Source organism: Poromitra crassiceps (genome assembly GCF_964638095.1).
Source record: "Poromitra crassiceps genome assembly, chromosome: 26".
Lineage (NCBI taxonomy): Eukaryota > Metazoa > Chordata > Actinopteri > Beryciformes > Melamphaidae > Poromitra > Poromitra crassiceps.
In genome coordinates this window covers 1,882,396-1,909,388 of record NC_139640.1, presented here as the reverse complement: position 1 = coordinate 1,909,388, position 26,993 = coordinate 1,882,396, and the positions used below count along the sequence as shown (strand labels likewise).

Below are 26,993 nucleotides of genomic sequence, written 5' to 3'. Positions count from 1 at the left end.
TGTATGCTAAAATAAAGCTGATAATGTACAATTTGATTCAAGGGATGAAAAACCCTTTCAGAGTACAACACAAACTGTCTATTTTGCTGCAACTTGACGGTGCTGCTTAATCCAGGACCTTACTTCCTGGAACTCTTGAGAGTAAAAAACTGGTCCATTGGAGTGAATGGAGATGTTGGGACTCTTCTATCTACACAGCTCTGGGTTTGAGCTCCTGGGGCTCAATAGAGTACTGCAGGGATGCAGTATTTTTGGAGGCTTACCCAGAAATCACCACCAATTGGTTCGTAAGGGGAAAAGTGAAGGGATTTTAGCATGGGGATTTCGGTTAAATACATGAAATAAGGTATGTGGTTAACAAACGTTTATGAAACAGCAAAGTTTGTGTTCAGCGTTTTCTGAAAATCGCGTTTAAAAAAAAATGCATTTACACTTCAAAAGTCATAAAAGTGGTTCTCGTTTGTGAAGATGACCTTGGTGAACACAAAATTGTCGGTAGACACTTTGGTGTCTTTGATAAGAATAGCGCTCCTGTCTAGGGCTCAGGGGGGCCTGATACCATAGTGAACATCTCACTCATCTTGTTCGTAAAAAAAAAACAGGGTTATATTCATAACCTTAAAGCAGCTACGAGCAACTTTTTCGATTGTTATTAAACAGTATAATTACAATATTGATGCATCAGATCTTACCTATGATAGTAGCTGAGACCAAAGCCGTGTGAATCGGAGATTGCTCCCTTAGATGATTATTAAGTCTGTGTCTGTCTAAACTCGCGTCAACAGGGGGCTCTCTCTCTCTCTCTCCTTACCGCCGGACCGGATAAACCCGGAAGTGAAACCCAGAAGTGAAACGCAGCTGCCTGCCTACCCCGTTCGCGCTGCCTAGCAACATAGCATAAACAATGTGAACGCCACGCATACTCTCGCGAACATCTCTCGTTATATTCTAACAGGTTTTTTGGAAGTTATTTTGTGGTTATGGCCGAAGTGGCTGCTGCAAACCGTTTCATTTCACTTCCTGATCTGCCCTGGCCACAGACAGACTACACTGGCCGATTCACTCGGGCTTCAAGCCAGACTACTCTGCGTTGGTCTCGTCTACTATTAGAGGTAAGATGTGATGCATTGATATTAAATTTAGACTGTTTAATAACAATCGAAAAAGTTGCTCGTAGCTGCTTTAAGGTTCCAGCAGCCTACTGAGACACTTGAGTTAGGGTTGGTCTTTGAATGCAGGATTGTGGGTCTGTGTGTGTGTGTGTGTGTGGGGGGGGGGGGGTGTGTGAGAGAGAGAGAGGGGAGGGGGGTGAGAGAGAGAGGGGGGGGGGGGGTGTGAGAGAGAGAGAGGGGAGGGGAGAGAGAGAGAGAGAGAGAGAGACATACCAGCTATACAGTGTGGAGTCCCTTGATTGCTGCTTTGGTCCTTTGCTCTATCCGGCATCCACCAATGATCACTCATTAACTCATTAATTAATTAATTAACTCATTCATTAATTAGGGAACCAAATTTCTTCTCGGATGTGATCAGAAATATCTTCACATAAAGCGAGAAGCCAAAACAAAGCGGAGATAGAGAATCACAGCTTCTTCAGCCAACTGGGAACTGCCGTAATCACGGTCTGCCTCTCCTGACACACGTTTTCCCACATGGGAACCCCCCACCCCCCACCCGGGGCATGGACAGGCATGAGCGTCTACTCCCTGTGGGGCATGTTGCCCGGTGTGTATTAAACATAATGCTCTTTTGGATGGTGAATATTCCTACAACGTGCCTGTTCCATAGCTGAGATCCACTCCAATCTCCCCTGGGAGGAGGTGTCCTGAAGGGAGAACATTCATCACTCGCAGGGCCTTGGTGTGACAGAAGAAGCCATCGGAGAGGTAAGAGAGCACCTCCTCTTTCTGTGTATCTCTCTGTGCACACTTTGTCATTTTGATGGTCGGTGATCTGCTTGGTAAGTTTGGATTACATTGCTGCGTTGCCACACTTGGCCTCAAAACAGCTGTTCTGCGTCTCGGGCGACTGTTTTTGTTCAAATGCGTATCGACGCTACTTTTGCCAGTCTCAGCAAAACAATCCAACCTGTCACTCAATGCATCCCGGTGTGAGCATATGATAAAAGTCGTAGTGTGTAACCACACCGCCTACCACACAGCATCTTGTTAGTGTAGCCACATAGCCTACCACACAGCATCTTGTTAGTGTAGCCACATAGCCTACCACACAGCATCTTGTTAGTGTAGCCACATAGCCTACCACACAGCATCTTGTTAGTGTAGCCACATAGCCTACCACACAGCATCTTGTTAGTGTAGCCACACTAGCCTACCACACAGCATCTTGTTAGTGTAGCCACATAGTCTACCACACAGCATCTTGTTAGTGTAGCCACATAGCCTACCACACAGCATCTTGTTAGCGTAGCCACATAGCCTACCACACAGCATCTTGTTAGTGGAGCCACATAGCCTACTACACAGCATCTTGTTAGTGTAGCCACATAGCCTACCACACAGCATCTTGTTAGCGTCGCCACATAGCCTACCACACAGCATCTTGTTAGTGTAACCACACCGCCTACGACACAGCATCTTGTTAGTGTAGCCACATAGTCTACCACACAGCATCTTGTTAGCGTAGCCACATAGCCTACCACACAGCATCTTGTTAGTGTAACCACATAGCCTACCACACAGCATCTTGTTAGCGTAGCCACATAGCCTACCACACAGCATCTTGTTAGCGTAGCCACATAGCCTACCACACAGCATCTTGTTAGCGTAGCCACATAGCCTACCACACAGCATCTTGTTAGTGTAACCACATAGCCTACCACACAGCATATTGTTAGTGTAACCACACCGCCTACGACACAGCATCTTGTTAGTGTAACCACATAGCCTACCACACAGCATCTTGTTAGCGTAGCCACATAGCCTACCACACAGCATCTTGTTAGTGTAACCACATAGCCTACCACACAGCATCTTGTTAGTGTAACCACATAGCCTACCACACAGCATCTTGTTAGTGTAACCACATAGCCTACCACACAGCATCTTGTTAGTGTAGCCACATAGTCTACCACACAGCATCTTGTTAGCGTAGCCACATAGCCTACCACACAGCATCTTGTTAGTGTAACCACATAGCCTACCACACAGCATCTTGTTAGTGTAACCACATAGCCTACCACACAGCATCTTGTTAGTGTAACCACATAGCCTACCACACAGCATATTGTTAGTGTAACCACACCGCCTACGACACAGCATCTTGTTAGTGTAACCACATAGCCTACCACACAGCATATTGTTAGTGTAACCACACCGCCTACGACACAGCATCTTGTTAGTGGAGCCACATAGCCTACCACACAGCATCTTGTTAGCTTAGCCACATAGCCTACCACACAGCATCTTGTTAGTGGAGCCACATAGTCTACCACACAGCATCTTGTTAGTGTAACCACATAGCCTACCACACAGCATCTTGTTAGTGGAGCCACATAGCCTACCACACAGCATCTTGTTAGTGGAGCCACATAGCCTACCACACAGCATCTTGTTAGTGTAGCCACATAGTCTACCACACAGCATCTTGTTAGTGTAACCACATAGCCTACCACACAGCATCTTGTTAGTGTAGCCACACTAGCCTACCACACAGCATCTTGTTAGTGTAGCCACATAGTCTACCACACAGCATCTTGTTAGTGGAGCCACATAGCCTACCACACAGCATATTGTTAGTGGAGCCACATAGTCTACCACACAGCATCTTGTTAGTGTAACCACATAGCCTACCACACAGCATCTTGTTAGTGGAGCCACATAGCCTACCACACAGCATCTTGTTAGTGTAGCCACATAGTCTACCACACAGCATCTTGTTAGTGTAGCCACATAGCCTACCACACAGCATATTGTTAGTGTAACCACACCGCCTACCACACAGCATCTTGTTAGTGTAACCACATAGCCTACCACACAGCATATTGTTAGTGTAACCACACCGCCTACCACACAGCATCTTGTTAGTGTAGCCACATAGTCTACCACACAGCATCTTGTTAGTGTAACCACACCGCCTACCACACAGCATCTTGTTAGTGTAACCACATAGCCTACCACACAGCATCTTGTTAGTGGAGCCACATAGCCTACCACACAGCATATTGTTAGTGTAGCCACACCGCCTACCACACAGCATCTTGTTAGTGTAACCACATAGCCTACTACACAGCATATTGTTAGTGTAACCACACCGCCTACCACACAGCATCTTGTTAGTGTAACCACATAGTCTACCACACAGCATCTTGTTAGTGTAACCACACCGCCTACCACACAGCATCTTGTTAGTGTAACCACATAGCCTACCACACAGCATCTTGTTAGTGTAACCACACCGCCTACCACACAGCATCTTGTTAGTGTAACCACATAGCCTACCACACAGCATATTGTTAGTGTAGCCACACCGCCTACCACACAGCATCTTGTTAGTGTAACCACATAGCCTACCACACAGCATATTGTTAGTGTAACCACACCGCCTACGATACAGCATCTTGTTAGCGTAGCCACATAGCCTACCACACAGCATATTGTTAGTGTAACCACACCGCCTACCACACAGCATCTTGTTAGTGTAGCCCCATAGCCTACCACACAGCATCTTGTTAGTGTAACCACATAGCTTACCACACAGCATATTGTTAGTGTAACCACACCGCCTACGACACAGCATCTTGTTAGCGTAGCCACATAGCCTACCACACAGCATCTTGTTAGTGTAACCACATAGCCTACCACACAGCATATTGTTAGTGTAACCACACCGCCTACGACACAGCATCTTGTTAGCGTAGCCACATAGCCTACCACACAGCATCTTGTTAGTGTAACCACATAGCCTACCACACAGCATATTGTTAGTGTAACCACACCGCCTACGACACAGCATCTTGTTAGCGTAGCCACATAGCCTACCACACAGCATCTTGTTAGCGTAGCCACATAGCCTACCACACAGCCTCTTGTTAGTGTAGCCACATAGCCTACCACACAGCATCTTGTTAGTGTAACCACACTAGCCTACCACACAGCATCTTGTTAGTGTAGCCACATAGTCTACCACACAGCATCTTGTTAGTGTAACCACACTAGCCTACCACACAGCATCTTGTTAGTGTAGCCACATAGTCTACCACACAGCATCTTGTTAGTGTAGCCACACTAGCCTACCACACAGCATCTTGTTAGTGTAACCACACTAGCCTACCACACAGCATCTTGTTAGTGTAGCCACACTAGCCTACCACACAGCATCTTGTTAGTGTAGCCACACTAGCCTACCACACAGCATCTTGTTAGTGTAACCACATAGTCTACCACACAGCATCTTGTTAGTGTAGCCACACTAGCCTACCACACAGCATCTTGTTAGTGTAACCACATAGTCTACCACACAGCATCTTGTTAGTGTAGCCACACTAGCCTACCACACAGCATCTTGTTAGTGTAGCCACACTAGCCTACTACACAGCATCTTGTTAGTGTAACCACACTAGCCTACCACACAGCATCTTGTTAGTGTAGCCACATAGTCTACCACACAGCATCTTGTTAGTGTAGCCACACTAGCCTACCACACAGCATCTTGTTAGTGTAGCCACATAGCCTACCACACAGCATCTTGTTAGTGTAACCACATAGCCTACCACACAGCATCTTGTTAGTGTAACCACACTAGCCTACCACACAGCATCTTGTTAGTGTAGCCACACTAGCCTACCACACAGCATCTTGTTAGTGTAGCCACACTAGCCTACTACACAGCATCTTGTTAGTGTAGCCAGCCACACTAGCCTACCACACAGCATCTTGTTAGCATTTGTATGGGCTGTCATATTCATGAATACGGATACAAGCCTTATATCAGTTCTCATAATGTCTCATGTGGGATATAGGAGTGCAGCTTATAATGCAAAATCAATAGAAAAGTCCAGCTGGATATTGACATTTTTAAAGTGAAAAACATGCCATATAAATCTGTGTTGGAACTTAGCCCATTGATACCTGATGATGCAGCATTTGTGTGTATATCCCTCATTTGTGTGCGTATCGCTTTAAGACCGTCTTAAAGGGATACACACACAAATGCTACACCAGGTATCAATGAGTTAAGCTGCCTTTTCAAACACTGCATGCCAACCCAGTCAGCAGAATAACAACACATTGGCCTGCAAACAGGTATACATACTTTTCTTTGGTAACAAAACTGCATTTGACCTTTCTAAAACATGGCATTTCTCCAAACCTACAATATGAAGGTGCATTTGAATCAAAACCGTGGGTTAATATAAAAACCTTGCAGCCTAGGCAAGTAAAATAACTTAGGTGAGGGTTATGGTTTGGGTTGGCTTAAATCACAAAAAACGTTAATTGTGATTTATGGTTGAAATGTAGACTTTGAACATGCTGGGACACGAAAACGGTGAAAGGCAAATGTGTACCCCCCCTCCATCCACCCCTTACTGGCCGCCAATATCAGACTCTGTCATGTACAGTGTTGGGGGTAACTCATTACAAAAGTAACATATTACATGTAATATATTACTTTTAGCAGTAACTCAGTAATATAACTTATTACTTATAGGATTTCAGTAATATTATACCAGTTACTTTGTCAAGTAACTCAAGTTACAAATTGAGTTACATTTTTTCTAATCAAAGCACATATTTAAATCATTTCCTAATCAAACTGTGTTTTTATGCAAATAACCACTATAGATGACAATAACAAAGGAAAAGGATAACATTTAGAATTTTGTATTGTTTACACTGACTTCAAGATGGTTGAAATTATTTTTCGGGCGATGTCATTCTGCTACTGCTGTTATTACAGTGAAAGTAATGCAAAAGTAGTGTAATAATAAGTAACGAGTTACTCTACACAGACAGTAATATTGTAAAGTAACTTATTACTTTCAAATGAAAGTAACTAGTAATATGTAGTATATTACATTTTGAAAGTAACTTGCCCAACACTGGTCATGTATTTGTGGTTCAGAAACATTGATCTGTATGTGTTGATTGCAGAAACATACAATGTCAACATTGTGTTATGGCGAGCTGGCTGGGCATGCTGTTTGCTGCTCCTCCATCACACGTGTTTCCTCCTCCTTTCAGCGTGCTTTTCCCCGGCCTTTACATCCAATCAAATCCAATCCACTTTATTTATAAAGCACATTTAAAACAACAGAGTTGACCAAAGTGCTGTACACTCAAACAAAAACAGCAGTGACAAAAGAAAATACTCAGCACAGACAAGTAAGACAGAAGTTAAAATAGTGACAAAAAACAGAAAGTAGAAAAAAAACGCGGCTCCCATACTACTGTAGGTTCTAATGAAACACCAAGTCGTAAAGGTGTGTTTTGAGGTGAGATTTAAAATCCCTGGAAACCAGATTTTTTTTATTTTATTATTTAGCATTTTGAGTTCATCACATCACAGGAACCTATGTTAACACATTCACTGCCAGCCTTTTTTTTTTTTTACTGTAGGTAGCTTTTGCCAGAGGGTTTTTTTGAGGATTCTGGCTCATTTTACAAGAGCCAAGGATAATTTTCTGCTTGGACTTTGTGAACACAAAGTTCACAAAAGTACTAATAGAATGTGTGCTTTCTCTGTCTAAAAGAGTTAGTTTGTAGAGTTAGTAGTTATGTAGATATTAGCCGTTGAGTACAGCATGGTTTCAGCGTCTGAGACAAAAAGCTGAGATAATCGCAGTTTTGTGAAATTCAATCAAATAGTCACTTTAACCATTTATTTTTGGCATCAGTGAGACATCAGACATAAACAATATAGTTCTGAACAGTAATTTCCTCCATAGCAGCACCCGCACCCCCTCTCCTTACAACTCCTCCCTCCGTGGGCGTGTCTGGTGGATTTCAGCAGCGTTTGTCAGTCACAAGCCAGTCTCTCCTGCCTGTCTGAGCAGTGAGCAGCAGCCTCCCTCTCTGGCGGCCCCTCGTCGGCGAGCGTGGATGTGGCTTAATCCGTTCTTGGATTTTCGGTTGAGAGCTTTGACGAAGCCTTGTGTGACTCTAGGCTTTATGCTGCGCGCTTCAAAGTGTGCTTTCCACCCAGTCCACCTTTGGAACCCCCCACCGCCGTGCGCCCGTGTGAAAGGTTTTCGCCTACAGTATGAGAATGAGGCTCGTTCGCTTCTGGGTCCTCGGTTGAGCTCAGCTGGAATGCGTGCGTTTCTGGCCAAACAACACTCAATAGTCTGAGCACCGTCGCCACTCAGTGGGTCGGCGGAATGGATTGCACACGCCCGGCGGCTCTAACAGTATAATAGAAGATGCAAAAGGGCCAGATCAACGATCCACCGTCAAAAAAAAAAAATCGATTCTGAAAACGTGTTAACACGTTGTTGGCAGTCAACAGCTGGATTCTGAAAACGTGTTTACACGTTGTTGGCAGTGAATGTGTTAATTAGCCACCAGCCAAATTTGAACGATGATGAAGGTCGCAAAGTATATAAATTTAGGTTTGACAGTCATGGCAAAAGTCATGAGAATCAATTAGATTTTAGAGTGTATTTTCTCCCGCAGACTGTGTGGGCGTGTCCCGTCTGCAGCAGGTCTCCTCTCTCTCTCTCGGAAGAGACCTGCTGGAGGAGACCTGCTCGGAGGAGACCTCTCTCTCCGTTAACGGAGAGAGAGAGAAGGAAAGAGAGATGGAGTGTGTGTGTGTGTGTGTGTGTGTTCGCGCGTTGCTCGGCGCATAGCACAGACAGAGAGGGTTTACAGAGAGGAAGAGATCTCTGCCGCTGCTCTACTGTGTGTGTGTCAGTGTGTGTGCGCGTGTGCGTGCATGCGTATTAAATCTTATGACGTGATAAGATCATGCATTTTAGCACCACGCGCACCGCTCTCTTCAATGAGGAAGTGGAAATCCAAACCTTGTAGAAAAGTGTCGATTTTTGGGGTTAGGGTTGAAAGTAATGTCAATTAATTTCTGAGGCACACAATTACTCACATAAGTGAATTTAATTTAAATGTAATAGTTAGAAGGTTTTTGTGGATTTTGGTTTCCAGGGACTTTAAAGATGGGCAGTGTAGGGGCGGGGCCAGCCTAACATGCAGCGGGAGCTCCTTCCACAGTTTGGGGGCTGATCTCCCCTGAGCTTGAGCCTTGCCTTCTGGACGGCCAGGAGAGACTGGTCAGCGGACCTGAGTGACCTAAGCCACTTTCACACATGAACTCCGGATCAGGTCAGGGTTGCCCCCCACTGAGCCTGCCCCGGATGATAGGTGAAGTGTACCCTTTCACACATGAGGCATGTTGCATTCACACATGAGTAGCACCTCCGCAGAGTTTGTAAAGTAGAGAGGGGGCGGGCGGCGGGGGTGGGGGAATTTGGGCATGACCACACAGTTGTGAAAACTAAAAATACATAATGGGTGATAACTGCCTAACGTTCACGGCATATAATCGTTTGCGCATAACGTTAGTAAGTAATTAATTAAACAACCCTACAACTCACGCCCAGATGCATCGATTTCCTCGAGTCGCAAGCAGTACAAACAAAACAGGTCTTTGCTATGTTCAGTCCTAAAATGCCTCAAACCTACTAGAATTATACAGAATACAGGAAGCTAGACGTTTTTACCTTCAAAATAAAATAAATGTTGTATTACTTAGTAACAAAAAATCAGAATGTCGACTCACTACGGGTTAAAATTGACTTTTCGAAGGGAGCAGATATTCTTCCAGTTTATCTCCGTTCTGTATCTTTCGAAACACACACAAAAAAACATTACACGTGCATTTACTTTATTTAATTGCCATTATTGCGAAGGTTATACCCGGAAGTTTTCGTTTTATACTGCCTGACTTGACGCTACTTGGAATTTGCGCGAACGCTGTGTAAACGTTAAATCAAAGACATGAACGCAACCAGATCCAGATACCCTACCTAGCGATGTCCAATACTGGGAAGCGGGACGACCCTCGCGTCCAAAAATGCTTATTAAATGTGTGTGCTGTGCGAAGCAGACATGAAATCAGATCAGAGCCATGAGCCTTTCAATCCAGCAATCCGCAACATGTTGGCTGTCGCACACGGAGCAGTTTTGAGCTTCATTTGAAAACCAAATGGCATGTGTTTTTTGCTCGCTCATTCACATCGACTATTTATATAATAATAATCTGTCACGATCGTCTCTGTCCTCATGCACTCACGAGCTCACGGAGCTCTGGAGGGGGGGGGGGGACAATACGCTTCTGCGACTACGGCTGGGGGTACACATCCCTCCGTCTAGGACGAGGCTCCGCGGGAGCGCGCATGAGCCGCATGCAGACATTCACACCTGACAGCCATCCGTATGGCCTCTAGATAACTCCTGAATTCCAAACATGTGTGAAAGCAGCTCTAGTCGGCGCATACGGAGTTAAAAGCTCAGAGAGATAGGTTGGGGCTAATCCACTTAGCGATTTAAAAGCAAACAATCAAATCTTAAAATGGATTCGAACGAATCGAACGAACAGGCAGCCAGTGGAGGGAGGCCAGTACAGGGGGTGATGTTTACATGAATACCAAATGGGAACTGATACAAGGCTTGCATCACGCGTCATGAGTGTGAGATGCAACAGTTTAAAAGGCTTCTGTTCGCGTCATGAATATGCTGCTGAAGTTTCACACACACCCCCCTCCACCCACCCACCCACCCACACACCCACACACACACACACACATACACACACACACGCACACACACACACCAATGCACGCATGCACTTACTCACACGACTAAGTATACATTGTAGCTATATGATCTTCTAGCGATCCTTTTGTGCACGGCTACATTTATATGGTAAATGATTGACAGTCAAGGAAAATGCTGTACTTACATACGCATACACTAGACTAGACATACACTAGACTCAGGGCCGGCCCTAGCCATCTGGGGGCCCTAAGCAGGATATAGATCAGGGGCCCCCCTCCCAGGGGCGGGGGTTTGGGGGCATCCGTGCTGGAAGTACTTTTAAGTAGGGGGTGCTGTAAGGAGGGGACTCTCGGTGCTGCCCGCTAGGGCAGCGCCGAAGAAAATTTGACGTTTTTGGACTTTTAGCCATATTTAGAAGAATATTTAAAACAAACAAACATGACAATGACGCTCGTTTGTACCCCTATCAGTGTCAAGCAAGCGTGTAGAACCCAGCAGCCATAGGGGTTGCCAGGTCAGTTAAACCAGGGGTTCCCAACCTTTTTTGTGCCAAGGACCGGTAGATACATGCAGGACCGGTTGTCAATTTTAATGGTTTTAGTTACATATATATTTACTCACCAGGTGGCGACAAAAGGTAAATAACACCCTTTTGTGTTGTATGTAGCCTACAGTATTTATGTTTTTGTTTAAACTACAAACATAAATAAACGTCAACCTATGTTTTAACTACCACACACAGCCTATATAATATTATAGCCTATGTTTATTTAAAAAAAAAAAAAATAAATAAATAAAAAAAAAAAAAAAAAAAAAAAAAAAATTTGGGGGGCCCCCCCAACTCCCGGGGCCCTAGGCAGCCGCTTGGTTCGCATACAGGGCGGGCCGGCCCTGACTAGACTGTAAATTCATGTAAATCCACTGCCTATTTAACATATATTTAACTCAGTCTGTAAATCTCATGTAAATCCAACGGAAATTCATATTTATCGTCCACAGAACACTTCACCACTCATGTACATATTGTATATATTGATTTGATTTGATTGCACTTGCAACTTTGTGATTGTCTTTAGTTATCTTCCTACTTCTTATCTCTGTATATTGATGTAACCGCTACGCTGCATACAGACACTAAGACAAATTCCTCATATGTAACTTGCATACTGTGGCAATAAAAGTGATTCTGATTGTGACATACATACATACATACATACATACATACATACATAACATTAGATTACATGAAACATTCCAATTCACTATAAGCAACCCATTTAGGAAATGGCATGTTCATACTGCCTTACAGCGTGATGTAAAGTGGCATGTATGGAATATTAATGGTTGAGGATGAGGATGTATCTGCCTTTAATAAACATGTTAAAAGGTCTGTGCTCTGTCTAATTTATGGACTTCTAATGAATCCAGTGAGTGAGCCCGGGCTGCTCTCCAGTGACCTGCTGCTGCAGCTATAAGGCCGACCCCAGGGCCAGTTGACTTTCACTCAGATTGCACCCGGGGGGGAATATGCCTTTAAAATGTGCCTCTTGGGGTTCTGTTTCCAGCCCAGGACAGAACAAAGTGAACAAACGGCCCGAGACCACATCCATCATTCAGGAGATTGGAACGCTTCCTCAAGTTTTTTGTCATGTTTAAAGCATAACGTCTGCCCTGCGGATCAAATTAAACATATCAGCTGTCATTACATTGATATAGCAAACCTTCTTGAGGTGTTTGAAGGAAGGTGCACAGGAGCAGTGGAGGGAGAGAGGGATGCAATTTCTTCTATAGAGACAGTCCGCATGTCTGGGAACGCCCACAAAATGTTAAACGGCTGGCGCGCGAGTGGGGTAAAACCGCCTACCGTAAATTCCGGACTATAAGCCGCACCTGCAAAGTTGACTATTTTTTTCTTATATAAGCCGCACCGGACTATAAGCCGCGGGTGTTTTAATGTTTTTTTTTTTTTTTTTTTTTTGTGTTTTAATGTTTAATTACCATATGTAAGGGTTCATGCACAGAGGGGATTGTCGGGAAAGAGATGGCTGTTTGAGGAAGCTCCCATTTATTAACATTTCAACAAAACAACATAACACAACACCACCTGTGTTGTTTTTTACAGTGCACACAGTGTCATACAGTGTCATACAGTGTGGTGAAAAGAGGGCAAGAGAGGAAATTAAAACTTAGTATAGTTATATAGGATTTATAGTTAGAAAGAGTGCTAAAAAAGAGATTTTTTTTTTTTTTTTTTTTTGAAAAAATCCATAGATAAGCCGCACCGTTATATAAGCCGCAGGGGCCAAAAAAGGCCAAAAAACGGGAAAAAAGGTGCGGCTTATAGTCCGGAATTTACGGTATATATCTCATGGGCTGACTCACCAAAAGACGGTGCTGCGGCTCTAAACTACAGGTTTGGGGGTTCTAGAGCAGAACACAAGACGTCTGCTCAGATGTGCGTTTACTGCGATGGTTAAACCCCCGATCGTGTCTGCCTGGGCTGGGCTATCAGCTAAATTCTACCTTTGCTGAATGGATAGAAGGGGGGTTTTTACCCCACCCTGACCACGCCCCCAGCCAGGCTGAGCCAGCTAAACCAGCATCTATGACGAGACGTGGCCTCAACCTATAAGGAGGGAGGAGAGTCGGCCTTTCATCATGGCTCATAAAAAGAATACCTTCTAATCAAATGCACATCCTTGTTGGCCGGCCCAGAGCTCGATCTGGTTTGCTCATCTGATCTCATCCAATATTTGAAGTCATTAAACGTTGATTTGAAGTGATTGTTCTAATACTGATATATCAGAGATGGCATTGCTTGATTGATTGATTGATTTTGCGGAATGGGGAAAAATCGAATCATAATACAGGTATTTTTTTTTAACGAAGCGTTATTAAGAGCTAAATGATATAGACAGAGTAGCAGTAATAGCCACATACAAATAGCCAACAAATTCAATCACAAACTCTATTTCTATTTGTTATTGTTATTCTAGCACGTTTGCCCTTGTCACGGTGGAGTGTGTATGAGGAAGAGGCAAACAGATTGACTGTTACATTACATTACATTACGTCATTTGGCAGACGCTTTCATCCAAAGCGACTTACAGTAACACACTTTTTGTCAGCAATAGAGCAATCAACTATGGAGCACAGTCTATGACAACTACAAATCCTGAAGGAACAGTGGTACGAGTTTTAGTTTAGTATTTTTTTTTTATTTTTTTTTTTTATATTAAATAAAGAGAGAGAAAGAAGAGAGAGAAAGAAGTTAGATCAAGAAGGGCCCAGGTGGAGCCTGAAAAGGTGAGTCTTTAGTCTTTTCCGAAAGATCGGCAGTGATTCAGCAGTCCTGACCGAAGGTGGCAGCTCGTTCCACCATTGGGGTGCCAGGGACGAGAAGAGTCGAGATCGGGATGAGCGACTTTTGAGCGCCCGTAGCGAAGGAGGAGCGAGGCGCCCTGCACTGGTAGAGGAGCGAAGGGAGCGGTGAGAGGTTTGGAACCTGACCATAGATTGCAGGTACAGGGGAGCTGACTGGTGTACTGCCCTGTAGGCCAGTACCAGTGTCTTGAATTTGATGCGAGCTGAGATGGGAAGCCAGTGGAGGTCCCGGAAGAGGGGAGTGACATGAGAGAATTTGGGTTGGTTGAATACCAGACGGGCTGCAGCGTTCTGAATGAGCTGAAGCGGTCGGATGTCGGTGGCAGGTAGGCCAGCCAGGAGCACGTTGCAGTAGTCCAGGCGAGGGACGATAAGTGACTGGACCAGGAGTTGAGTCGCTTCTCTTGTGAGGAAGGGACGGATTTTGCGGATGTTGTAGAGGGAGAACCTACAGGAGCGTGCTGTCGCAGCTATGTTGGCAGAGCAAGTTGCTCTCTACTTTATGGTTGTCAATAACAGTTTATTGATTAGATGTCTTGACAACACTCTTTTTTTTACAGCTAAACACACAGACACAGACACTTGTCAGTAGACTCCCCACTAGAGACAGCAGGAGGATAATTTCTCTGCATGAGTGCTCATTGTCATCACTACTCCAAGTACATGAAAAACAACACGCCGCGTTGGGCATCTGCATTGAGCAGCAGGGTGATCTAATGATCAGAGAAAAACCAGACCCACTTTCAACAAGCCTCCACTGTCCTTGCAGCAAGGCACTGAGTCCCTATCAGTGTGTTGGGGGGTAACGCATTACAAAAGTAACTTATTACATGTAATATATTACTTTTAGCAGTAACTCAGTAATATAACTTATTACTTATAGGATTTCAGTAATATTATACTTTATTTATACTTTGTCAAGTAACTCCAGTTACAAATTTAGTTACATTTGATTAAATCAAAGCACATATTTAAAAAAAGATACAATAATTTCCTAATCAAATTGTGTGTTTTTATGCAAATAACCACTACAGATGACAATAACAAAGGAAAAGAATAAAATTTAGAATTTTGGATTGTTTACACTGACTTCAAGGCGGTTGAAATATTTTTTCCGGAATGGTTCCGGGGCGGCGATGTCATTCTGCTGCTGCTGTTGTTGTGGTAAAAGTAATGCAAAAGTAGTGTAATAAGTAACGAGTTACTTTACACAGAAAGTAACATTGTAAAGTAACTTATTACTTTCAAATGAAAGTAATTAGTAATATGTAGTATATTACATTTTGAAAGTAACTTGCCCAACACTGGTCCCTATGATGTAATATAGTTCAACCTGACCTCCCTGTGGAGGGGTGCAAGAGGATAGAGAATGTCCCTATGAGGTGCATGTGCCATTGCTTACTCAAAGCCATTGCACAAATCTATCTGTATTTTATGTAAGGAAACGATCCTATCCACATTTCAGTGTGATGCTGAGTAATGTGGCTGTCAGTTTGTTTTGAGGTGAGCTTCGAAATTTTATGTATTCCTGAAGTGCTGCTTTGACAAGCTACCTAGACCTCTACCAGGCTTTATAGAAAGAATATTTACTTCCCTGTCTGTATTTACTCCCCTGTCTGTCTGGTCCACTAGTGTACTTTTGAGGTGATTGCTATCTGAGACCATAGGCTTAACCAAGACTGTAGCCTACCTGTGATTAACCAAGGTTGGGAGATATATCAATAATCTATATAGTAAAGTAATGATAACAAGAGTGATAGGACTCTGTAGAGTACACATTACTCTAAAATGATACAGTACATTCAATGTTGATTTACTATTTTGCATTCCGTTAGCATGGTATACAGCTGTAGCGGAGGTGTCCAGTAGCAGCATAGACACACTGCGTAACGCGTCATCCTTCAGAAGCCACGCCCAAGACGGGGGAAAACAGAAAGCCCCCCTCCAATCCTGCCGTTCTCCTATGTCACGTGCATGGTTGCGTGTTGCACAAAAAGATCGTATATACGGAAGATGAACACTCCAACTTACTTCCTTGACAGCTAGATCCACATTTTTCTTCTCGCCAATTCTCAATGGCTTCCGTGTTTTGCTCAGGAGTACAAAAAAACTTTAACTGGCGATTTTTTACATTCGTTGTCTGCGCAGCCCCACCACACAACAGCTTTTAGCTATGTTTAATTCAAGGAAAATGACGCTGGGGTGTGGAAATGAACGGAGCTTTTCCCCCGTAATGGGCGTGGCCTATTTCATGCAGTGTCTCTATTGGACAAGTGGGCCATGAGGCAGTTAAACAGGATAGGATGAGGTGAAAGGATGAAATAAATAAATAAATGATGCACATTATAAGGCCATGCAGGGATCATTGCTGAGCCTGAAAGTTCCAAAAGCTTCCAAGTTGTGCTGACATTATCATCACCCACTGTTGCACTTATAAATTATTAAAGTGCACGTGTGGGTGATAATAAATAGAATTAAATGTTTGGTTAGTGGGTGTTGGGTGGTCTTCAGCCTAATGGACCACCACCTCTGTAGGCTGAAGGTCTCTACAGCAGATGGCTGCCTGGTATGGGGGTGTGCAGTGTTGTTACCCGCGTCCTTGCTGGCTTTTAGTTCACCTAGTCGTGCAATTCTTTTAACAGGAACAACTGGCATCCAAAAAAACAATCACCCACTCAGTTAATGTGGGCAACACAATGGATGCTGTCCTTGGAGCAGATGGTGGTGGCATCCAACCAGACTGTGATGATAGGGGACATGAAGATTCTTTCAACTGCTAAAGTGCAAACATTGGATTCACATTGTGTTGTGAGACACACTATCTCATGCCTTCTGGTTCTGCCCTTCACTAACAGGATTCTGGGCCAAAATATTTGACCGGTACTCTAAAGTCTACAAAATAACCCTACAACTGGAGGCAGAAGTCGCCATCTTCGGCTGCTCGGAGTCCTCACTGAACTTCCCTACAGCTGTGTGCAACAATCTCTGACATTGCATTGGGGACAACAGACAGCCAAAAGACTCATTCTGAAGGAATGGAAGTCCTCCTCTTCACCTTCTTTTCAGGTGTGGCTGATGGACATGATCTCTGTTGTACAGATGGAGAAACTCAGGTCCCTGAGAACCAACACGCTTGGGAGGTTCTCAACTATCTGGGACCTGTTTCTGGCCTCCTTCAATGAGGTTAAGAATGACCAGTAACTGAGGTTAGGGGTGACGGTTGGCTCGCCCAGCTGGTATCTCATGGACCCTTTGCGCAGGACCCCATGCACTTTTTTTATATATATATACGGTATATATATATATAAGCACATATAACATTACAGTATGTGGCTGATAGCGCCATGTTGCAATGTTGATGTATGTTTGTCTGAGCCTGTTTGTCTTGTTTGTATATTGTTCTCTAAAAATTTAAAATAAAATATATAAAAAAAAACATTGTTTGTGAGATGTTGAGTTTCTTCAAGCTGCTGCAAGAAGAACATTCAGTATTGGGCTTCACGTGTCCTCTCCTTTAAGGTGATGGTTAGTTCCAGGACAAAATATAGGCCCATGTTGACTGGATCCTCCATTCATTGACCCTGTAGGCCAGTGGTTCTCAAACTTTGTCATGTCAAGGACCCTTAAACTGACACAAATTAGACCACGGACATTTGAACAAATTTGATCAGATCATATCTTTGCTTTTAGATGTTTTATTACAGAAAGTGTATGAAACCCGTGACCAAAATCTGCATACATTCTGTCATTGTGTTACTTATGGATAGAATTATAGTGAAAATAAATTGTTCCCCCTTTTGACCCCACTTTGAGAACCACTGCTCTAGGCCAGGGGTTCGGAATCCTGAACCCACCAATCAGTAATGACTTTAGCGATCAGGTGCGCTCACCCGACCTGACTCTGTTGACTTTTGAAAATGAACCACTCTCTCATTAGTACTACGACCTGTAGTTCCCCCTTCACAACAGCAGTGAAGTGGAACACTCATTTATGTAGTATGCGGAGCACAGCGATTCAACGTAATATTTGAGTCTGGGGAGAGACTATTACCTAACTAAATACTGTACTGTCATCCAGGTAATCCACATGGCACCCAAACTCTAAGGCCATGTTCAGACTAGGAGGCCAAATCTGATTTGTGAACTTTAGTGACCTATTAATGACTTTATCCAGATTGGTTTTATGAGTCTGGACGCTCCAAGTCTGATTTGTGTCACTTGTCCCAAACCACATATGGAGGTAGTTTCCAATCTGCTTTCGACTGATGTGACTTGAATGCGGACGCGCAGATGCACCAAATCTGATTTGAACGTCACTCGCAACTCGTCATCAAATGCTTCTGCGCAGGAAAACCACGTCACCAACGTACGTATTTACTGATGCCCACGTCGTTACCATAGCAACCCATGCAGGTAGGCTGTTTAGGTCTGGACACACATATCCGACTTGAGAATCAGATTTGTGGCAGTGCGGACACACTCCCAAATCAGATTTGGGAAACCAATCAAGATAATGATGATTAATGACTTTATCAGCAAATCAGATTTGCCTGTAGTGTGAACGTGGCCTAATTTTAGTAGGTTAGTCCTCTACCATACCTTAGAGTACATGGCACCACTCAGAACCAGGCCGTTGCGTATCCAGATGATGGAGGCAGCAGGTTTGGCGTTGTCAGCATGGCATGTGAGGTTCAGGTGGTCACCGGCCCGTAGACTCACCACCGCCCCGCCCACTATCACCGGGTCATCAGGTGGAACTGTGGAGAGAGAGATTGTGATGAGTTCAAATGAAATATGAATACATGTGATGATTTTTGTGGACATCACGTATACAGTATGGATGATGTAAACAAAGGCACAATATTTCAAATGACTGAGCAAGACTATAGCATGTTCAAATGCCAACAAGATTGGTAGTACATGTAACTAGCCTATACACATACAATTTGCCCTTTCAATAATGCGCTTCTTGTAAACCTGTACTAATTCAGATCTATATCAGAGTGACTTGGATGTATGCCCAGTCTAAAAAAGGCCAAAAGTAATCTTTGTAGTGACTACAAATGTAGTGCCATGCCAACTTTCTGGAGGGAAGGGGGCTTGAACTTGAACTTTGAACTGTGATTTTAGGGTCTTATACACTGGAAAACATATCTATTACTGTTCACTATATGCACCCAAATCAGAGATCCTTGAATAGTTTTCTCAATATTTCCAACACTTTTGGTGTTTGCAATTTTGCATCCCCCTTGAGGTGTTGATTTGACTATTTTAGAGAGAGGACAGCCTTTCCTATTGTTTAAAGCTGAAAGTGTGTATGAGTCCTAAGGCTGTGTTTACTTAGTGTACCGCTAATCTAATTAGCACTTGAGCTCACAGTAGTTTACAGTGAAGAGTTTTGTTTTTAGAACAGAAAATAATTACTTTATTTTCTCATTTTGTCAGCATCAGTTAGTGCTATCACACTACTACTCTCTGGCAATGACAAAACTCAGGTGTGGGCACACATATCCTGGTATCTACAGTATGCTTTTCCTCACCAGAATAGCTGTATAATGGTAACATGAATGTGATTTCAACCTTTGTTTAGCCCATTGATACCTGATGGAGCATTTGTGTGTGTATCCCTTTAAGACCGCCAACCGCTATAACGCGGTTCGCGGTCTTAAAGGGATACGCACACAAATGAGGGATATACACGCAAATGCTGCATCAGGTGTCAATGGGTTAAAGTGGCACGATCAAGTGCAAAGAAAGTCATCTCTCTGTAGTAAGATATATTAGTCTTCCTTTCACGGATGGCAAAGAGGGTCAGGTGAGTCAAAGGAGCGTCTTGTAAAAGAGATTGAAATAAACTCAAAGCGAAGAAGGAGGAGACAAAAGGTGACAAAGCTAATGGCAGAAGAAGCATGGAGGCTGCGGAAGAGGGCACTGGTTACATTCTTCTGATCACCCCGGATTTGATTCAGACTTGAGTGAATTATTGATTTGAGCGCGCAGCTCATTAGGTAGCAGATCTGGGCCAAGCCTAAATCAAAGCAACGTGCTGCATATGGCACATCCTGAGTGCTCGGAAGAAAGGAAGGGAGAAATGGAAAAGAGAGAGAGACTTGTGGCTCAATTCCACCACATTTTACAGCCCTGCACAGCCCGTCACCACTCGGCTCTACTTGCTTCAACCCGATGGACGTTCTGCTTCGACCGCCCTTCATCTGCCCCCGCCCACACCTGGTCGTCATAGCGACCGCATATCTGCCCTCCGCCCATGTTCTGAAATAGGCTATAACATAACGTTACAATTAAATCCATACACAGAACTTTTAAACTGTTTATGAAATACTGGTGCCTCTAAATTACCTACAGTGTGTGTGTGTGTGTGTGTGTGTGTGTGTGTGTGTGTGTGTGTGTGTGTGTGTGTGTGTGTGCGTGTGAGAGAGAGAGAGAGAGAGAGAGAGAGAGAGCAGTGCATGACCACAGTCCTTGATCCTGGCCTGAGCAGCCAGCTCATAGCATCACAGCATGTTGGGCGGGTGTTACAGTGTACATGGGCAAAAGTGACAATCGACCAGGAGAATGGATATCACTTTGTTGTTAGTCAAAACTCACAAGCGCTGCACGAGGGACGGGCGCGAGGGACGGGGTTTGCGCTAGAGTGAAGCCTCTACCCCCGCGGCCTCTCACCAGGCAAAACCGTGGCTTCACCAAGCGCCTGCGGCCTAGCGGAGCCGACGCAGCACTAACTACACAAGCGCTTCAGAGCAGCGGACTTTTGGACAATTGAAACCACCGCGCCGATTTTATTTCACCAGAGGCGAAGGCAGCAAAACAAAAGACTGATGGAAAAGCATAATAGAAGAGAAGAGAAGGTAAGTAAACTGGTATGCAGCGCTGCATTGACAGTCAGTAGGTTAGAGAGTAAACACGATTCTGCCTGACCAATCAGTCGTCTACAATGTTTTCACGTCACCGTATGAACCCGGGTTGGCAGAATAGAACCCCGACGAGGCAGGTACTAAAAGTAGCACGACTCAGCCCCAAATCAAACCGAGCTGGGCCGGTTTATACCGGTGGGATGAGACCAAAAGTCGAGTCGAGCGGAGCGGGACCGCGCTACTAGCTGCGGTGGGATTGGGCCATAAGAGAGTGATAGAGAGGGAGAGAGCGCCAGATGAGTTCAATACAGCGTGTGCTCTCGCCCTTAAATCTCAATATGCACTTTATTTGCAGCGAGGAGATCAGCCCTGCTCCCATGTTACACATTACAGAGCAATGGTGGCATGGAATTCATTAACACATTTTTTGATTTCACAAAGTAATAAAACATGCTTTAACAAAAAACTAAACTTATTTATGTTTACACAAGAACTGTAAAATATAACATGGCCTTTGTTTTTGCTATTCATTGTTGCAAAGGAATTTCTTTTCTCTTGAGAATTTATTTTTCTCAATTAATTACATATTCAATTATTATATAGAGCAATTGTATGTATTAGATAAGTTTTGAGCTCGTGTTTGTGGTTATGTGTTTTGTTGGTTTTTGCCTTGTGTGTCTAAGTGGTTGTAGTAGCATGTATGAGTATGAATGATACAGATGTATATTTGTAAATAATGTGTGTATGTGAATATAATGTATTTTCATAATTGAAGTATTGTAAAATATGAATGTGGACCCCAGGAAGAGTAGCTACTGTTTCTTTACAGTAGACACAGTAGTGCAGTACAGTAGTACACAGCCAGGAGACAGACCTGCTCTCATGTTACACAGAGAGGAGACAACTCTGCTCCCATGTTACACAGCCAGGAGACAGTCCTGCTCCCATGTTACACAGCCAGGAGACAGACCTGCTCTCATGTTACACAGCCAGGAGACAGACCTGCTCCCATGTTACACAGAGAGGAGACAGACCTGCTCCCATGTTACACAGCCAGGAGACAACCCTGCTCCCATGTTACACAGCCAGGAGACAACCCTGCTCCCATGTTACACAGAGAGGAGACAGACCTGCTCCCATGTTGCACAGCCAGGAGACAGACCTGCTCCCATGTTACACAGCCAGGAGACAACCCTGCTCTCATGTTACACAGCCAGGAGACAGACCTGCTCCCATGTTACACAGCCAGGAGACAACCCTGCTCCTATGTTACACAGAGAGGAGACAGACCTGCTCCCATGTTACACAGCCAGGAGACAGACCTGCTCCCATGTTACACAGCCAGGAGACAGCCCTGCTCCCATGTTACACAGCCAGGAGACAACCCTGCTCCCATGTTACACAGCCAGGAGACAACCCTGCTCCCATGTTACACAGCCAGGAGACAACCCTGCTCCCATGTTACACAGAGAGGAGACAACCCTGCTCCTATGTTACACAGAGAGGAGACAACCCTGCTCCCATGTTACACAGAGAGGAGACAGACCTGCTCCCATGTTACACAGCCAGGAGACAACCCTGCTCTCATGTTACACAGCCAGGAGACAGACCTGCTCCCATGTTACACAGCCAGGAGACAACCCTGCTCCTATGTTACACAGAGAGGAGACAGACCTGCTCCCATGTTACACAGCCAGGAGACAGACCTGCTCCCATGTTACACAGCCAGGAGACAGCCCTGCTCCCATGTTACACAGCCAGGAGACAACCCTGCTCCCATGTTACACAGCCAGGAGACAGACCTGCTCCCATGTTACACAGAGAGGAGACAGACCTGCTCCCATGTTACACAGCCAGGAGACAACCCTGCTCCCATGTTACACAGAGAGGAGACAACCCTGCTCCCATGTTACACAGCCAGGAGACAGACCTGCTCCCATGTTACACAGCCAGGAGACAGACCTGCTCCCATGTTACACAGAGAGGAGACAACCCTGCTCCCATGTTACACAGCCAGGAGACAACTCTGCTCCCATGTTACACAGCCAGGAGACAGACCTGCTCCCATGTTACACAGAGAGTAGACAACCCTGCTCCCATGTTACACAGCCAGGAGACAGACCTGCTCCCATGTTACACAGAGAGGAGACAACCCTGCTCCCATGTTACACAGCCAGGAGACAGACCTGCTCCCATGTTACACAGAGAGGAGACAACCCTGCTCCCATGTTACACAGAGAGGAGACAGACCTGCTCCCATGTTACACAGCCAGGAGACAACCCTGCTCCCATGTTACACAGCCAGGAGACAGACCTGCTCCCATGTTACACAGAGAGGAGACAACCCTGCTCCCATGTTACACAGCCAGGAGACAACCCTGCTCCCATGTTACACAGCCAGGAGACAGACCTGCTCCCATGTTACACAGCCAGGAGACAACCCTGCTCCCATGTTACACAGAGAGGAGACAACCCTGCTCCTATGTTACACAGAGAGGAGACAGACCTGCTCCCATGTTACACAGCCAGGAGACAGACCTGCTCCCATGTTACACAGAGAGGAGACAACCCTGCTCCCATGTTACACAGAGAGGAGACAGACCTGCTCCCATGTTACACAGTGAGGAGACAGACCTGCTCCCATGTTACACAGTGAGGAGACAACCCTGCTCCCATGTTACACAGCCAGGAGACAACCCTGCTCCCATGTTACACAGCCAGGAGACAGACCTGCTCCTATGTTACACAGCCAGGAGACAACCCTGCTCCCATGTTACACAGCCAGGAGACAACCCTGCTCCCATGTTACACAGAGAGGAGACAGCCCTGCTCCCATGTTACACAGTGAGGAGACAGACCTGCTCCCATGTTACACAGAGAGGAGACAGACCTGCTCCCATGTTACACAGTGAGGAGACAGACCTGCTCCCATGTTACACAGAGAGGAGACAGCCCTGCTCCCATGTTACACAGTGAGGAGACAGACCTGCTCCCATGTTACACAGAGAGGAGACAGACCTGCTCCCATGTTACACAGCCAGGAGACAGCCCTGCTCCCATGTTACACAGTGAGGAGACAGACCTGCTCCCATGTTACACAGAGAGGAGACAACCCTGCTCTCATGTTACACAGCCAGGAGACAGACCTGCTCCCATGTTACACAGAGAGGAGACAACCCTGCTCCCATGTTACACAGCCAGGAGACAGACCTGCTCTCATGTTACACAGCCAGGAGACAGACCTGCTCCCATGTTACACAGCCAGGAGACAGACCTGCTCCCATGTTACACAGCCAGGAGACAACCCTGCTCCCATGTTACACAGAGAGGAGACAACCCTGCTCCCATGTTACACAGCCAGGAGACAACTCTGCTCCCATGTTACACAGCCAGGAGACAACCCTGCTCCCATGTTACACAGAGAGGAGACAACCCTGCTCCCATGTTACACAGCCAGGAGACAACTCTGCTCCCATGTTACACAGCCAGGAGACAACCCTGCTCCCATGTTACACAGAGAGGAGACAACCCTGCTCCCATGTTACACAGCCAGGAGACAACTCTGCTCCCATGTTACACAGCCAGGAGACAGACCTGCTCCCATGTTACACAGAGAGGAGACAACCCTGCTCCCATGTTACACAGCCAGGAGACAACCCTGCTCCCATGTTACACAGAGAGGAGACAACCCTGCTCCCATGTTACACAGAGAGGAGACAACCCTGCTCCCATGTTACACAGAGAGGAGACAACCCTGCTCCCATGTTACACAGTGAGGAGACAGCCCTGCTCCCATGTTACACAGCCAGGAGACAACCCTGCTCCCATGTTACACAGTGAGGAGACAGCCCTGCTCCCATGTTACACAGCCAGGAGACAGCCCTGCTCCCATGTTACACAGCCAGGAGACAACCCTGCTCCCATGTTACACAGTGAGGAGACAGCCCTGCTCCCATGTTACACAGCCAGGAGACAGACCTGCTCCCATGTTACACAGCCAGGAGACAACCCTGCTCCCATGTTACACAGTGAGGAGACAGCCCTGCTCCCATGTTACACAGCCAGGAGACAACCCTGCTCCCATGTTACACAGTGAGGAGACAGCCCTGCTCCCATGTTACACAGCCAGGAGACAGCCCTGCTCCCATGTTACACAGAGAGGAGACAGACCTGCTCCCATGTTACACAGCCAGGAGACAGTCCTGCTCCCATGTTACACAGCCAGGAGACAACCCTGCTCCCATGTTACACAGCCAGGAGACAGACCTGCTCCCATGTTACACAGCCAGGAGACAACCCTGCTCCCATGTTACACAGCCAGGAGACAACCCTGCTCCCATGTTACACAGCCAGGAGACAGCCCTGCTCCCATGTTACACAGCCAGGAGACAACCCTGCTCCCATGTTACACAGTGAGGAGACAGCCCTGCTCCCATGTTACACAGCCAGGAGACAACCCTGCTCCCATGTTACACAGCCAGGAGACAGACCTGCTCCCATGTTACACAGAGAGGAGACAACCCTGCTCCCATGTTACACAGCCAGGAGACAACTCTGCTCCCATGTTACACAGCCAGGAGACAGACCTGCTCCCATGTTACACAGAGAGGAGACAGACCTGCTCCCATGTTACACAGCCAGGAGACAGACCTGCTCCCATGTTACACAGAGAGGAGACAGACCTGCTCCCATGTTACACAGCCAGGAGACAACCCTGCTCCCATGTTACACAGCCAGGAGACAACTCTGCTCCCATGTTACACAGCCAGGAGACAGACCTGCTCCCATGTTACACAGCCAGGAGACAGACCTGCTCCCATGTTACACAGCCAGGAGACAGACCTGCTCCCATGTTACACAGAGAGGAGACAGACCTGCTCCCATGTTACACAGCCAGGAGACAACCCTGCTCCTATGTTACACAGCCAGGAGACAACCCTGCTCCTATGTTACACAGAGAGGAGACAACCCTGCTCCCATGTTACACAGAGAGGAGACAACCCTGCTCCCATGTTACACAGCCAGGAGACAGACCTGCTCCCATGTTACACAGCCAGGAGACAGACCTGCTCCCATGTTACACAGCCAGGAGACAGACCTGCTCCCATGTTACACAGAGAGGAGACAACCAGCTGCTCCCATGTTACACAGCCAGGAGACAACCCTGCTCCCATGTTACACAGCCAGGAGACAGACCTGCTCCCATGTTACACAGCCAGGAGACAGACCTGCTCCCATGTTACACAGCCAGGAGACAGACCTGCTCCCATGTTACACAGAGAGGAGACAACCCTGCTCCCATGTTACACAGCCAGGAGACAACCCTGCTCCCATGTTACACAGAGAGGAGACAGACCTGCTCCCATGTTACACAGCCAGGAGACAACCCTGCTCCCATGTTACACAGAGAGGAGACAGACCTGCTCCCATGTTACACAGAGAGGAGACAACCCTGCTCCCATGTTACACAGCCAGGAGACAACCCTGCTCCCATGTTACACAGCCAGGAGACAACCCTGCTCCCATGTTACACAGAGAGGAGACAACCCTGCTCCCATGTTACACAGCCAGGAGACAGACCTGCTCCCATGTTACACAGCCAGGAGACAACCCTGCTCCCATGTTACACAGAGAGGAGACAACCCTGCTCCCATGTTACACAGCCAGGAGACAGCCCTGCTCCCATGTTACACAGAGAGGAGACAGACCTGCTCCCATGTTACACAGCCAGGAGACAGACCTGCTCCCATGTTACACAGCCAGGAGACAGCCCTGCTCCCATGTTACACAGAGAGGAGACAGACCTGCTCCCATGTTACACAGCCAGGAGACAGACCTGCTCCCATGTTACACAGCCAGGAGACAGCCCTGCTCCCATGTTACACAGAGAGGAGACAGACCTGCTCCCATGTTACACAGCCAGGAGACAACCCTGCTCCCATGTTACACAGAGAGGAGACAACCCTGCTCCCATGTTACACAGCCAGGA

General features: G+C 46.0%; 1 protein-coding gene across 1 annotated transcript in view; it reads right to left on the bottom strand.

Annotated features, from left to right (window-relative positions):
- LOC310798639 (kin of IRRE-like protein 3) overlaps window positions 1–26,993 on the bottom strand; it is a gene marked incomplete at both ends in the record, with an annotated part of 137,016 nt that overhangs the window by 61,060 nt on the left and 48,963 nt on the right. The window contains one exon of the mRNA XM_083661180.1: window positions 18,732–18,889. Coding sequence (XP_083517306.1) covers window positions 18,732–18,889 — 158 coding nt within the window. The remainder of the gene's footprint in view (window positions 1–18,731; window positions 18,890–26,993) is intronic.